The sequence below is a fragment of the Sinohyriopsis cumingii genome, chromosome 9 (genome assembly GCF_028554795.1).
Source record: "Sinohyriopsis cumingii isolate HCF-2022 chromosome 9, ASM2855479v2, whole genome shotgun sequence".
NCBI lineage: Eukaryota > Metazoa > Mollusca > Bivalvia > Unionida > Unionidae > Sinohyriopsis > Sinohyriopsis cumingii.
The window spans coordinates 78,796,398-78,812,064 of NC_142969.1; the positions used below are offsets into that span (position 1 = coordinate 78,796,398).

The 15,667-nt window shown below is 34.6% G+C and overlaps 2 protein-coding genes across 3 annotated transcripts in view; one reads left to right on the forward strand and one right to left on the reverse strand.

Annotated features, from left to right (window-relative positions):
* The window catches only part of LOC149792076 (eukaryotic translation initiation factor 4B-like), a 78,085-nt gene extending 76,075 nt beyond the window's left edge, over nucleotides 1-2,010 (reverse strand). For both annotated transcript variants that reach the window (XM_089970586.1, XM_089970585.1), the window contains exons 1-2: nucleotides 1,967-2,010; nucleotides 188-340 (exon numbers count right to left, since the gene is read on the reverse strand). In XM_089970586.1, the coding sequence (XP_089826712.1) occupies nucleotides 188-340; nucleotides 1,967-1,979 (166 nt within the window). In that variant the 5' untranslated portion in view covers nucleotides 1,980-2,010. The remainder of the gene's footprint in view (nucleotides 1-187; nucleotides 341-1,966) is intronic.
* Nucleotides 2,011-2,166: 156 nt separating this feature from the next.
* Nucleotides 2,167-15,667, forward strand: part of LOC149792078 (leucine zipper transcription factor-like protein 1) — a 41,017-nt gene continuing 27,516 nt past the window's right edge. Inside the window, exons 1-2 of the mRNA XM_089970588.1 lie at nucleotides 2,167-2,263; nucleotides 3,995-4,122. Coding sequence (XP_089826714.1) covers nucleotides 2,261-2,263; nucleotides 3,995-4,122 — 131 coding nt within the window. The 5' untranslated portion in view covers nucleotides 2,167-2,260. The remainder of the gene's footprint in view (nucleotides 2,264-3,994; nucleotides 4,123-15,667) is intronic.

Sequence of the window (15,667 nt, forward strand, 5' to 3'; positions counted from 1 at the left end):
ATGATGTATGTGGATAAAACAGATCACAGATTAAGGTTTGCGTATGCCTACATTAACCTTATGACACAAAGTCCTTTGTTTAATAATATTTTTGCAAAAAAAAGTGACAGCCGTCATTGATGCTATAGAAGAAAAAGAAAATGAATACCTTGTCACTGGATATTGATGACAGAAATGCAATACTAACCATCATCCTCCAACTTTTCCACCTCTGTTGCCCAATCTACAGGTTTGTTTGCCCGGACATAGCTGGTCACAGGAGCTTGAACGTTGCCATGTTCATCTGACAAGAAATCTGTCAGGGCCATAGTTTTGCCCTTCGCCTTCTTTTTTTTTCCCGCTGAAAAGGATGAGGAATTCACATTAGTGTATGTAAAAAGTTCCAACTGCAGACTGCATAGATCCACCATCACATCATGTGTCAGTAGATTAAAGTCTATGCAGTACATTAGGACTAATCTACTGAATACAATTACAGATACTGATCTGCAAATTGTCCAATGGTAAATCTGAGACTATGCAGTTTGCAAGTCATATTCACCTTTTTAAGAGTTGATTCTTCCAAAAAATGAATGGCATAGAACATAAATTTAAGGGTGTTGGGCAATTTTTTATATTCAAATAAATGCATGGTTTACATTTAGGTTTCGGCATAAGTAATTAATAACATGTACAAATTCATAACTAAATAATTATGATTCTCATTTACTGTAATAAATTTATGATCAGGGTCATAGTCTCAAAAAATGGCCAACACAATGTACAGACTGTGAAATATTCAACCCTACAATTTACATACAAGCTCAGTTTCATGCAATTTTTTAAAAATATATTATTAAGACCATAAATGTAGGGCTCTGGGCGACAAAATTTACAAGACAGTTTACAAGTTTGAATCCAGAGGAAATCTCTCATGAATTCCAAGTACACCAAGATATTAGAGAAAGATCATTAAACAGTCACAGAAGCAGTATTTTTTTTAGCCTGTTTTAGGACAGCAAAATACCCGAATAAGCAACAAGTACCCTTGACAAATGATCTGGGAACAGCAGTGCTCATGATCCAGCTGATCACATGATAAGATCTATGCATTCCATTTTGTAGTAAAACAGAAACAAAGAAATGAATGATAACACTGTTTTGCAGAACTCAAATCACACTGAGGACGCCACAATGAGTAAATAATACTCACATGTTGAGCACAAATATTAAATATCTTTTGATTTTAATTGGGAATAAAAGACAAAAATAATAAATACAGTAACAAGGGCACAAAAAACATCGTGAAATAATAAGGACAACATGGGTGAAGTTAGACTTGAATATTAGGAAGAAGTGACTTTTCCTTTTGGCCAGAACAGGGAAAAGTGAGAGCTCAACGAAGAAGTGGACGTGAAGCAAGAAATGCAATATGTATATATAGCCTGATTAGTGTCTGATTCACTCAACAGGGATTCGATATATATATATATATATATATATATATATATATATATATATATATATATATATATATATATATTGCCTAAATAGTGTCTGATTCACTCAACAGGGATTCGATCATAATGGAATGGTTATAGTTTTTATACTACGTGGTGGTGGGGTGGGGGTGGTCATAACGGGAAGATTAGTGATGGAACCTTTATGTGTAGATAAATATTTATAGACACACATATATTCACACCTCTTTATATGAAATAAACTCTTCCCATTGTGATCGGTATCCCTTTGACTCAACATATGGTTTTGAAGCATAACATTACATCGACTAACCCCATATTGTGCCGCAATATTTCGCAATTTCGTTTTATATTACGGCATCTGTGACGAGAATAGGCCAGAATTAAATATATCATGATGTATTGTGTCCCTTGTTTCACTCATCATAACTATAAATAGTAGATATCTATAAGTAGATATATGGATGGTTTTACTACGTTAGCACATGTTCCATGTGTCGACTTACCCTGAGCCGCCATCTTGATATGAAGATGGCAATTCTAACAAAATATAAACTAACAGATGTGAAATTCTTCTAGAGAATTTTAAGATAAAAACAAATTTATTCATATTTTTTTCAAAATACTTTTGGCTTTAATTTTTTTAAAGAACTTTCCGCTTAGTCTTGACTTGACTATTTTGGACTTAAAATTTGGTGCGGTTTTCTACTTCCGCTCAAGTTGTCGCATCCGTCCACAAATATTTTACAAAAAGAGACCGTCCAGCTGCGCCGTTTAGTTTGTTTCGCATCTTGATCAAAATGGTAATCATGACCATTACGTTCTAATTTGATCCATACGTAAATATTGCAGAGATTCATTGTTTCATTAGTGTATTGAGTATTCAGATTTCTTCATCAACGCGTGTGCGATTTCAGGGGTATTGATGCATAAAGTTTATCATAAAGATGCACTGTTTTTATGGATATCCCAGTTACTCAGTAATGATCCCCAGTCACACCACATTTTCACGTCGCTATTCTCTATACAGCCGTCATTAAATTAATTCATGAAAGTAACAAAATGATCAGATTAAATGATTTTGAATTTTTATACTGCGGCACGAAAAAGTTGGCGTGTGCTAAGAAACTAGCTAGTGGGTACAGTTACAACACGGAAACAGTTACCACACAGTCCTAAATTAATCCTGGTATATTTTAAACTAGTACAGGAAAAGACACACGCACGCGCTTGTTTTTGAACCTGCTACATTGGAAAGTTTTAGAGGAAATTTCACTCGGTCTGCCACATTGCAAGCAGGAAGAATGTTCTAAAGTATTTTCTTGAATCTCTGTTTGTTTGTACTGCCTATCAATTTAATAGCAGAAATCTTTAATGAGATAGAAAATGCACAGAACTTAGTCAATTCATTCATTTACTTATAATTTCTAATCTGACTGACAAGAGTGTCCCTAACACTGTCAGCATCATTCTGTGCATTTCGTGCTTTAATGGAGTTTCCACACCAACACAGCGCCATAGTGCATACTCTGTGGATGAGCCTATTTTCTTCAGACAACATAGTGGTTTAATTCGGTAACTCAGATAATTTCATAAATGATCATTAGGTTGAAAATTGAGAGTTATATCCTTTTGCACATATGTACATAGATATTATACCACTTGTTAAATTCAGGTGAAAGGAAAATTTGTAGCTGTTATTCTTTTCCTTTGCTTGATTTAACATTGTATACATCAGAAGCAGATGACATAGTACATGTATTTACTTTCTGTGTACATGTGCAGTCGTGCATCCATCCCTTCACTGAAAATGGACTTTTCCAGGAACTGGAAATGACCAGCAAGCAAAAGGTCATCATTTACACTGAAAACTTCTGTTTGGTATGAAATGTGAAGAAAATAACAGTGTTAGGGCCATCCTGATCATATTCAGATTTGAAAATATAGATCAATGAGTGAACTAAGTTCTGTGCATTTTTTATCTCATTTATGCTTTTCATTTTTTAATCGGTAAGGGGGTACAAACAAACGGCTCTTTCTTGGCATGGAGTTTGTACCAAATATCTTCTGCATGGATGACATATTGGCATCGAGTTTCAACAAAATATTTTCTGCATGGATGATACATTGGCATGGAGTTTGTACAAAATATCTGTTAATGGACGACATATTGGCATCGAGTTTCTACCAAATATTTTCTGCATGGATGGCATATTGGCATGGAGTTTCTACAAAATATCTTCTGCATGGATGACATATTGGCATGGAGTTTCTACAAAATATCTGCTAATGGTTTTTTTCCTTGTCCTTGATGAAAATGGTGACATTCTTAAAATCCAGTATGGTCTCTATGGCAACTAATTTCATGTCAAGAATATCAGAAGTAGTTTAGAAAAAGAAATTGGTCTTTTCTTGAATTTCTGCAAATTCTTTCAGGACAGTAGAGTTGATTCCTGTGAAGAACCTTTTGTGTTAGTGATATACCATGTGTTTTGTGTTCATTTGTCACACTTGACTCTTCTTTACTTTTCCAGTCATCAAAATTGGGAGTGAATGACCATCACCAGGCCCAGATTCTGAATTTCATTAGATTTACTCGTTACCAGAGAGACCTGCGACTGAGGGCGGTTGATTTCTGCTTTAATGAATTGAAAGAAACAAGGTAATTCCTTAGCTGCTGCAGTTGTGGGGCATAAATTGAAGATTCCTGTACACTATACAGAAAATGTTGCGATACACAACTAAATATATATTCTGTATGTATTTACATACATATTTAGATATGTAGGTAGGTACATGTAGCTATCCAGTGTAGGTATGATAGATGATGTATGTGTGAACATGTTATACAGCCTAATCTGTAAGATATTATGTATGTCTCATGTATGTATGAAAAGATGTACATACATGTACAAATATTCACATGTGATTATATATGTCTTGCTATAAGAAACCTGGTATCATCAAAATAAAAGTAATTTAACTTTAAGATGGATCAGACACTTTCAAACTTACCAGTCTGTCTGATCTGATGTTAGGAGTTTCCTGATTAAAAACACAGACCTTTGTTATTTCAAGCCAATAAAATCCCTGATATTCAAGTTTTTGAAAATAAACTGAGGCCAGTGCATTTTCTACGATAATTTTTTACTCAAGTATTATTTACCTGGATTGTGTTTGCTTCAGATGAAATCATGCTTGACATTCCCTCAGAAGTGAAGTAGGAAAAAGCTTTGAGAAAGTTGCCGGGGGTGAGGAGAAAGTTACTTTTTACCAGCAGATTCTGGCCAGTGAAAAGATTTTAAAAGTTTGATAGAGGTTTTGATGGTTTATCTTGAACAGAAACATCATGGTAAACAAAACAGTAATAAATAATTATATATTGTTATAACTCTTGGTCTTAAAATATGTAACAGAAAGAAGTGAAGCCAATAATTTATGTAAAATCAGCAAGAAGCTTATTTCTCTACAGTACAAATTGAAAATTTAAGATACACATACAGTATTGTGAATTAAATCCAAAATAATCCTAAATATCCCATCACAAATACAAGTCCAAAAGAACAGAATGTTTCAGATGAATTCCAATAGTCTTGTATACCCTGAATGTCTTTGAATGAGTTAACAATAATTTCAAAGTAGTGTTAATCCAAGTTCATTGAGAACTTAGTAATTCAAATTAATAATTTGAATAAATAATTTATCCTGAATTATACTGAACACTACTTTATTCTAAGAGAAAACGATTCCCACTGACTGACCTAAAACAGAAATGAATTACTTTTTTTACCAAGTCTCTTTTTATACACATTTTCACATAACCTGCTTGTGATTCATTCTAAATAAAAAATTCCAATCAAATTGTAAATGAATCTGTTTCTAGAATATTCTAACTCAAAAAAATATGTCATCATGATTTTTACAACATACAGTCATGGACATAACTTAGTCATGTAAGCATCCAGTTTACAAAGACCATGGACAAAAATCATGGACAAAAGTTAGTCATGTAAGCATCCTGTTTAAAAAGACCATTGACTTAAAATTCAATCTACAATCATGGATAAAAATTAAGCACATAATATAGATATTCATAACATTGCATATAATATAGAAGCCGAACACAATTTTATTTGGATTATAAGTAACAACCATTATATCATGTTTCATTACATACACAATTTTTTATTCAAAAGGAATCCTTTTTGAAAATTATTTGTATTTATAAAGTTCATGTGAATAATACTAACCACGAAACTTGATATGATCTGAGACAAATGACCAAAGTTAGTTTATGAGATGATCGGAGACAAATGACCAAAGTTAGTATTATGAGATGATCTGAGCAAATGACCAAAGTTATTATTGTGAGATGATCCGAGACAAATGACAAAAGTTAGTATTATGAGATGATCTGAGACAAATGACCAAAGTTATTATTGTGAGATGATCTGAGACAAATGACAAAAGTTGTATTAAAATTTCATGTAAACTCTGTATTTTCAGTTAACACAGATTTATATTAAATGAATACATTTCTTGTTGATTTGTCTCAGCAGTAATATTGTGTGAGTCAAATGACAAAAGATGGTATTTATTTAATGTTTTTCTCAACTTGTCATATCTTTATTGTAGTCTGGAACTGCAAATGTTATAATGTTATAATTTTTAATGTAATTTAGGAAAAGGCTTTAAGAAAGCAGAAACCTTGCATGAGTGACTGTCCAAGTCATTAGGAACTGCATATCAAAGGATGTATTTATTGGCTGGGTAAACGCAGATGAGATGCATTTTCAAATGAAAGAATGTTACTATTAACAGACATGTTTCTTCATGTGCAGACTCAAATGCTGTAGTTTCCAAGTCAGGTGGGATGGTAGTAATATCTAAAAGAAGGAAGCTATTGACAATCTGGTCAGATTTAAAAAAAAAAACAGTTTAAAAGATATAAAATCATGACCATTTCACTGGACTAAAGTATTTAATTTATTGCTTTTAAAAATATTGATTGAATTTGGAAAAATAAATTTTAAAAGTAATAATTCGGGTTCAGAATGGTGAAGCATGATCACTGTTACTCTATATATCAGTCTCCCTTTCGGGATCAAAATCTACTTCAAGATCTACTTTAAGTTCAAGACTGATTACCTTCATTGCAGTCCTCTCTTGTTCCCTTACTACATTTGTATATTTGTTGTAGATGTACATTTTGTGCTGCAGCATCAGTCGTTGTTACTTTATTCTCTGTTTGTGTTTGTTTTATGCCTTTAAGTTCCAGCTTGCAGCTTTCTCCTGTATATGGCACTTATCCATGTGTCCACCAACTTGTTTATGATAATGTCTCTGTCCTTAGTGCCAAGTCTGGCCTATTTACCATGGTGTTCATAAGGATCTATAGCATATCTGGTTTTACGTCTAATCTTAGTGTTGTCTTGATTCATTTGCTTGCACTGGCCTCGCTCTTTCTCTGGCCATGCATTAGAGACTAGGGCTGACAGAAATACTTCAGCTCTAAAGCCAATTGCAAGGTAAAAGTTTGGCGTCGGTAGCACTACCCATGAAAACTATTATGTTGCACTTAATGTTGATTACATTTATTTCTCAAGGATCTGTTTCCTCCAGCTGTCAAAGTCACATTTAAGCTTGTTTGACCTAGCATCAATCCAGAAAGGAATTCAGCTTCTTTTGTGATAATGCAATAAGGAGCCATGGTGATTCCCTGGCTGTTGTAATTCTGGAATCCCACATTTTTGTGATCTGACAAAATTGTGACTATACTTCTTCAGCAGTACATTTAACTCCTCTTTTTTACAATCTGCGATATTGTATTTGCCAAGTTTTTATACTAGTTCCATATAAGTGAATCTACTACTACATGTGCTGCAAGATCTCTCAATGTGTCCTTTGTGTATTCAGTAGGTGGAGCAGTATGTGGGAAATCTGTTATCACCCATTGAAATTGAAATGTGAGAAATCTATGATCACCCATTGAAATTGAAATGTGAGAAATCTATTATCACCCAATGAAACTGAAATGTGAGAAGTCTGTTATCACCCATTGAAATTGAAATGTGAGAAATCTATTATCATCCAATGAAACTGAAATGTGAGAAATCTGTTATCACCCATTGAAACTGAAATGTGAGAAATCTGTTATCACCCATTGAAATTGAAATGTGAGAAATTTATGATCACCCATTGAAATTGAAATGTGAGAAATCTATGATCACCCATTGAAATTGAAATGTGAGAAATCTATGATCACCCATTGAAATTGAAATGTGAGAAATCTGTTATTACCCATTGAAAGTGAAATGTGAGAAATCTATGATCACCCATTGAAATTGAAATGTGAGAAATCTATGATCACCCATTGAAATTGAAATGTGAGAAATATGTTATCACCCATTGAAATTGAAATGTGAGAAATCTGTTATCACCCATTGAAATTGAAATGTGAGAAATCTGTTATCACCCATTGAAATATGAGAAATTTATTGATCCTTCCATTGAAATGTGAGAAATCTATGCTCACCCATTGAAATGTGAGAAATATATGATCCCCAATAGAAATATGAGAAATCTATGATCTCCCATTGACACCCTTTATTTAGCACTGACATGTGAGGAAGAGAGGAAGGAATTCTGCTAAAATGCCAATAAAGTCCAGAGTTTCATTTTCTCAAGCAGGCCAATAGCAGTAGCGTCACTATCCTGTAGCTGATGCAGGGTCTGGAGTACAGCAGGTGTCTGGGACTCCACCAACTGCATAGAGTCATTAAATCAGACCCAGTATGTTTGGTATGCTTTTTTCAATTTCTTGTTTGCTACTTTTTTGTGTAAGTGCTTGCTTCTTTGCACCTTCAAAAAGACTGCTATCTTTTTAGGAGATGCTTCAGGTACATGCCATAACTTAGTAAGCCTCATCTCAACCTGTTTCACATAAGAAACATTCTTTAATGTGTCCAAACAAGCGCCAACCTGACATACGTATTTCACTTCAGCTATGTTGCCAGTTTTAAACCTGCCATTACATTGATTGGTTCCTTCACTAACAAACTGAACCTAACTGGTTCAGATGTTCCCTGATTATTTTTGTGATTTTTTTGTGATTGTCTCTGCAACTGATTTATTTGATTCCATAATTCAATCATCAGCAAACAATATTTTTGTTTCTACATTTCCTTCTTCTTATTAAAATACTGAACAAATTTGACAGGCTATAAATAACAGTAATATCTTTTATACTTTCTACAAGGAATCCATAGCATTTAGCAGTATTAATATTTTCCCCATTTTGTGCTTCAGTGGTTTTTCTATGGGTTAGGAACATTTCTCTTAATGATTGCTTTTTATCTTTTGTGCCAAATATTTGTATAAGATTCAGAAGAGACATTACTTATCTATTAGGTATTTCTCCTTAGCAGTGCTAGCAAATGGAAGAGAAAACCTTTCTATCAGTCTGTTGGCCACTTATTCTGTCTCAGAGATTTGCAGATAAAAACATGGATGCATGCTGAAACACCCATCATCACAGTATCTTTGTATTACTCATTCAAGACTTATTCTGTTAGAGCTTCTGAGCACAGACTAATGAATGAAATTAGAAAGATATCTGTGTTAGTCATTCATGGCATGATCTGTCAGAGCTTCTGAGCAAAGACTAATGGATGAAGTTAGAGAAATTCCTGTGTTACTCATTCATGGCATGATCTGTCAGAATCTCTGAGTACAGACTAATGGATCAAGTTAGAAAAATTTCTGTGTTACTCATTCATGGCATGATCTGTCAGAGTCTCTGATCACAGACTAATGGATCAAGTTAAAGACGTTTCCGTGTTACTGATTCATGGCATGATCTGTCAGAGTCTTGGAGTGCAGACTAATGGATCAAGTTAGAGAAATTTCTGTGTTACTTTATCAAGGATGGAGTTTGAGTAGGCATCAACAACTTCCTCTAGGGCACAGGTTAGATAAGTGATTTTTAAGCCACACAGTATGATGTAAATTAACAGATGAAACCAGGTCATGGGTTGGATCCAGCCCAGTGGCTATATTTTGCCCACCCTTGAATTAGAGAGAAATCTGTGTTGCTTCATTTTGGCATGATCTTTCTGAGCTTCTGAACATCGTCTAAAGGATGAGTTAGCTGTGGTGCTGCATTTGGCATGATCTGTCAGGGCTTCTGAACACCATCTAAAGGATGAGTTAGCTGTGGTGCTTCATTTGGCATGATCTGTCAGGGCTCCTGAGCACAGCCTAATGGATGGAGTTAGAGAGATATCTGTTTTTCTTAGTCTTGGCATGATCTGTCAGGATTTTTGAATGCAGACTAGTGGATGGAGTTAGAATTAGAAGACTTTACATGTTTTAATGGGGATCCTACAAAATACAGTTTCTTTCTTTTCCTTCTTGAAATATACATGCTACAAATTCCAGAATTTTAACAGAAATAGAGGTCTTTGTTCATAATAAATTCCTGCTTAAATGTATGTTTGTCTCCCATGCCAGCCTCAGATTGCATAACTTTGGAACAGTTTTTTCTTAGATTATTTTGATGCTCTTTTGAGTGTAATTCTCTGTTGGATTCTATTTCTGTTAGTTTTGTTACATCATCACCATCATCAAGAGCTTTACTGGCTAGCTTCCTCTACACTGTTTTATACAAGACACTGGCTGGCTTGTGGACTTGAATTCAGTTTGAAGTTGTTTTAATAATCCATACAGGTGCATTCTGTTTCAACTTGACTATCAAAATCCATGCAGGTGTGATCTGTTTCAACTTGACTATCAAAATCCATGCAAGTGGGATCTGTTTCAACTTGACTATCAAAATCCGTGCAGATGCAATCTGTTTCAGCTTGACTGTCAGATTCCATGCAGGTAGGATCCATTTCAGTTTGACTATCAGAATCTTTGCAGTTGGATCCATTTCAGTTTGCCTATGAGAATCCATGCAGGTGTGGTCCATTTCAGCTTGACTATAAGAATTTGTGCAAATGGGGTCTGTTTCAGTTTGGCTATCAGAATCCATGCAGGTGGGATCCATTTCAGCTTGACTATCATAATCTGTGCAAGTGGGGTCTGTTTAAACTGGAGTAGCATGACTTGAATCTATAGAAGTGCTGCATTTTTTAGCTGCTTTATCTGTCTGGTTGTCTGGTATTTCATTATGAGAGATGAAATCCAGAAAGAGAGGGAAACAATCATTACAAAACCAGGACTGAGGAGAATCAAAACAAATTAAATATTCATTAAAGTAACAAAATTTTATTTTTTCCTGATCACTGAAGACCTCATAGTTTTCATAGTGTTACCATTTAAAATTTAACACCTGTAAAATTAATTTTGCTTCAATATTTTAATGCATTAGAACTAAGCAGTCATCTTTAAATGATATCACAGGCTATTTGATTGGTACCTTAACTCACACTGATTGTTCAGCTGTCTTGTATAACATGATCTCATCACGGAGTGTAGCATGAACATAATTATTCAGGTGTCTAACTGACCATTACTGACCATTACTGCCATGTGACCTGGATCTTGTTGTCAACATCTATAAGCATTATGTAGGTATGTGACTACATATAGCCATTTAATTACAGTTAGTAAATGTTCTGTTTTCAATTTAATTTAGTATTTAATTGATGATAACCATATTCCTATAAATACATTATATATTATGATAAATGTTAAAGTCAAGTTTCAGCAGTAAATCTTTTCTGTTTTGTAAACAATTGTTTACAATTTCAGTGTTGGATGGAAAATCTGATTCCATGATCTGGCTTACAGAACATTATTTGTGACAATGAACTCAAATGTCTCTGATAATTAAAAAAGTCATTGACTCAACTGGCATTATTTAAAATTTCATTGGATGATCAGCATTCTTATAAATATATTTTGATAAGGATCTAATTCAGGTTCTGTCAGGAAATCTATAAAAATGCTACGACATTTGATGCTTTTGGAGGAATAAAAAAATTATTAAGCCATATTGCTCACAACACTTTTGTCAATAAATGTGTAATTGAAACTGGAGGATTGATGTGGAACCAAGAGGATCAGTGACCTTTGCATGTGAAATGCATAGTTTTGATTCATTTTGATTTAGCCAGTCAAATTTCTGCTTCATTTCAAGATTAATATGATTTAGATGTACTAGCAACAACTAATCTATGAACCCAAAAACTAAGGGTTACACGACTTTAAGCCCAACAGCCTTTAGCAGACTTGTGTTTGAAGAAAAAATAAAATCTCAGATCGTAAATAGTAACACTTATACTGTAGCTGTTAGCATTCATACATTTCCTCCACATACTTGATTGTACCCTTATACAGGCAAGACATCACACTTGCTCAGTAGCAAGCAGTTATGGTAAGGTTATGAGAACATATACATCATTTTCTAAATCTGATACTTTCCTTTAACTGGTTTATTATCTGCAGGTAAGGATTATTATGTTGTTTATAACGATTATCAATTATTTCTTTAGGACGCTACAGTGGTAGTTTTGGAAAGCCTCCTTTTCTGTAACCATCTGTCCTCCACTTTGCCATTTATTGGAAGTATTTTGTTGGCAAAAAGCGGTCATAACAGACTGATCGATGGTCAATTCATCCAGCCATCTGGTTTTAACAGAATGCTTTGATCATGTAGAAATTTAAATGAATTGGTACTGTATTTTACATGATAGCATATCCAATGCTCAGATACTCATGCCTTGGAAATTTCACTTTTGGCCCAATTCACTTGATTGTGTGGTCGCCATGGAAACTAGGTATTCCGCTACTGCTCCAGATTTGATCAGGTGTGGATGTCACTCGTAGTGCATACATCAACAGCATACTCATGTCAGAGACTGCTCCAGTGGCCTAGTGTTTAGAATGTCCACCTAAGATGCGTGAGGTCATGGGTTTGATCACTAGTCAAGTCATACCAGAGAATTAGACTAGCAGCTGTCTCACGTAGTGCTCAACATTAAGAGGTTAGTGTTAGGACTGGTCATCTTGGCGTATGGATAATGTGACTGGGTGGGGCATGATGCCCCAGTGCTAGAAACAATTAAAAACTTTCACACTGCATGCATCATAGTGATATGACTGAAAAATTGTTAAAGCTATGTTAACAAGTTCAAATCACACACACACACACACACAGAGTTATGAATGTATATCTTTTTCTTTTTCTAATTTATAACTTCTCAACTAGAAGATCTACCAAGAAATCAGGTTAAGAATTTCATATATGCTTGCTTTATAGGTCAAGTTCAACTGCAAACAACATAGACCCTTATCTGCCATCTCACATTGCACCTGCAGATTAGAGTCTGTGTTGTTTGTTCTACTTTTTACTCTTACAGTGTTTGAAGGTCTTTGACATTTTGAGAAAAATGAGGTAGCATTTTCAAGGCCTTTTAAGTTTGGGAAAATGTTGCAGATTACACTGAGGTCTTGAAAAGTCTTTGAAAATCGAAGAAAAAAAAACATTTTTATTTCTTTTTATAACCACAAATAAAATTGTCCAAGGTTGTTAGATTTGGATGTAGTAGAGTTTTCTTGGTTTTATTCTTTTAATGACCCATTCAGTTTCATTTCATCATTAAACGATATTGTAGTATTTTGCATTCATTGTTTTGTCATATAACATAACTTCTATACATAATGTTAGCAAAAATAGGTCTTGGAAATCTGCGGTTGTAGTCTTTGAAAGATTGGGAAACGTCTTTGAATTTATCATTTAGAATTCTTTATGAATCCTGACCGCCACACATGCTATGCAAACAGTCATGCTATAAACATAATCTCCACTTCATATTTTCATTATTGCTAAAACAATAAATGTCAATGCAGTTTTGTTTCAAATAAAAGTAATAATATTGAGATCAGGAAAGTAAATAAAGCAAGCATATGACCTGTCTGTGTTTTGTTAATGGGTTCATTTTTAATTTAATATACTGTCATTCATCAAACAGATTCTGTACTTTACATTATCAAATTTGCTTTAACATTAACCAATTGTAATTGGCCTTAGTGACATAACTTCTAACCGGGGATTATACAGTTTAATTCCTCAATCAAGTCTAGAACCATTTTGATTTCATGAGTAAAGAAGGATTCCCAATAAACATTTCAGTCATTTTCAAAAAGAATGGAATGAAAATGTGAAATAATCTGAATTTGGACTATAATTGAGGATAATGACTGTGGCTTTGTACTTAACATACAGAAAACAGGAAGTATAAAAAAGATGTGCCTGCAAATGCAAACCTGTTCACCCATCCAATAAATATGGTTATGTTCTAAATTTATTGACTAGTTAGCTACCTAAGGTATTATAATGTATCTGTCTTAGCAGTACAGAGTCTGATGGCACATGTGGTTGAGAGTGAATGATGTGGAGATTAATATTTTTATCAAACAAAAAGACAATTATAGTGGTAGGTACATAGTTATATAATGGCTTGGAAACCAGAAGAAAAATAAGACTTAAGTTGAATGTAGATATTTGAGGTTGCTTAATGAGGTAAGATGAAGGTGGAAAGAGGATGCAGTATGCCTCTGTCAAGTAAAATGTTTAAAAGCAGTTAATAATTTCAGTCAACCTCTAATGTACATGTATGATTGGCCAAGAATCTCAAATTTAACATGACTATCTTTTCTAAAATCACATAACATATACTCTCTAAATCTTTATATAATATAATATTACCTGTCTTGAAAGACTGCCTCTTGTGCTGAAAAATTATGGTCTCTTAAGATAGGTGGTCTCTCATAACCAGCCAGAATTCTGTATAATTAATAAATTTGTATATTGAGAATGTGGTCTCTCAAGACAGGTGGTCTCACATAGCAGTGGTCTCTCAAGACAGGTGGTCCCGCTTAGGTTTTACTGTACTAAAGAATGATTAATCGGACATGAACAGTGGACATAACAGTTTAAAAATGTGATCAGTGAACAGTTAAGGAACAGTTATAATTATACATGTACTTGATAACTTGTTGCTCTTTTTGGTCAGTGATTACTGTCGATGATGTCAATTTAATCTTAAAGCTTTCATGATACAGTGGGTATGCTTTAGCCACACTTTTCCACAATCTACCATCCATACTTGCTTATAAGTCAAGTTGAGCTCTAAACAACATAGACCCTGAACTGCCATTGCCTAAAGCACTTGTATGTCAAGGTCTGTGTTGTTGTTTCCACTGATTAGCCCTAGCTAACTGCATAGACCTAGAACTGACATTGCCTAATGCACTTGTATGTCAAGGTCTGTGTTGTTGTTTCCACTGATTAGCCCTAGCTAACTGCATAGACCTAGAACTGACATTGCCTAATGCACTTGTATGTCAAGGTCTGTGTTGTTTTTTCCACTGATTAGGACTAGCTAACTGCATAGACCCTGAACTGACATTGCTTAATGCACTTGTATGTCAAGGTCTGTGTTGTTTTTTCCACTGATTAGCCCTAGTTAACTGCTTAGACCCAGATCTGCAAATGCATTATGCAATGGCAGATTCCGGTGGCCTAGTGGTTAGAGCGCCCGCCTCAGATACAGGAGGTCGTTGGTTCTATCCCCAGCCGATTCATACCAGAGACTTACAAAAATGGTACTAACAGCTGCCTTGCTTGGTGCTCAGCATTAAGAGGTTAGTGTTAGGACTGGTCGGTCTGGTGTCAGGAAAATGTGACTGGGTGGGACATCATGCTACATGTCTGCAGCATGATGCCCCAGTGCTAGACATCATTTGAACTGTCACACTGCAGATATTGTAGTGATCTGACTGAAAAATTGTTAAAGCTCTATTAAAATCCAATTCACACACATACACTCACACATATTTGCAGTTGGTCTCAACTTGTAAGCAGTTATTTATGGTAGCTGCCAGATATGTGGTATACCAGTAATTCATATTCTGATCATGAAGAAGAAAAAATACAGGTCTTTTAGCATGTTGAGGAGCCAAATAATCATTTTTCAAAGGCACAATTTCACCATTTCTTGCCTTTATTGCACTAGAATAAAGCAAGACCTATTCAGCCCATTCTGGCAAAATGACAGCAGCAGGGATGGCAGGGACAAAGTTGAAATTTTGTATTAAACTTAATTGACTTTCTTATACAATGGATCAGAGTCTCTTGGGTCATTTGCACCCTTTGAATGGGGTACTTTATGTGTGTTCTTTGGATGGGATAACTTGAT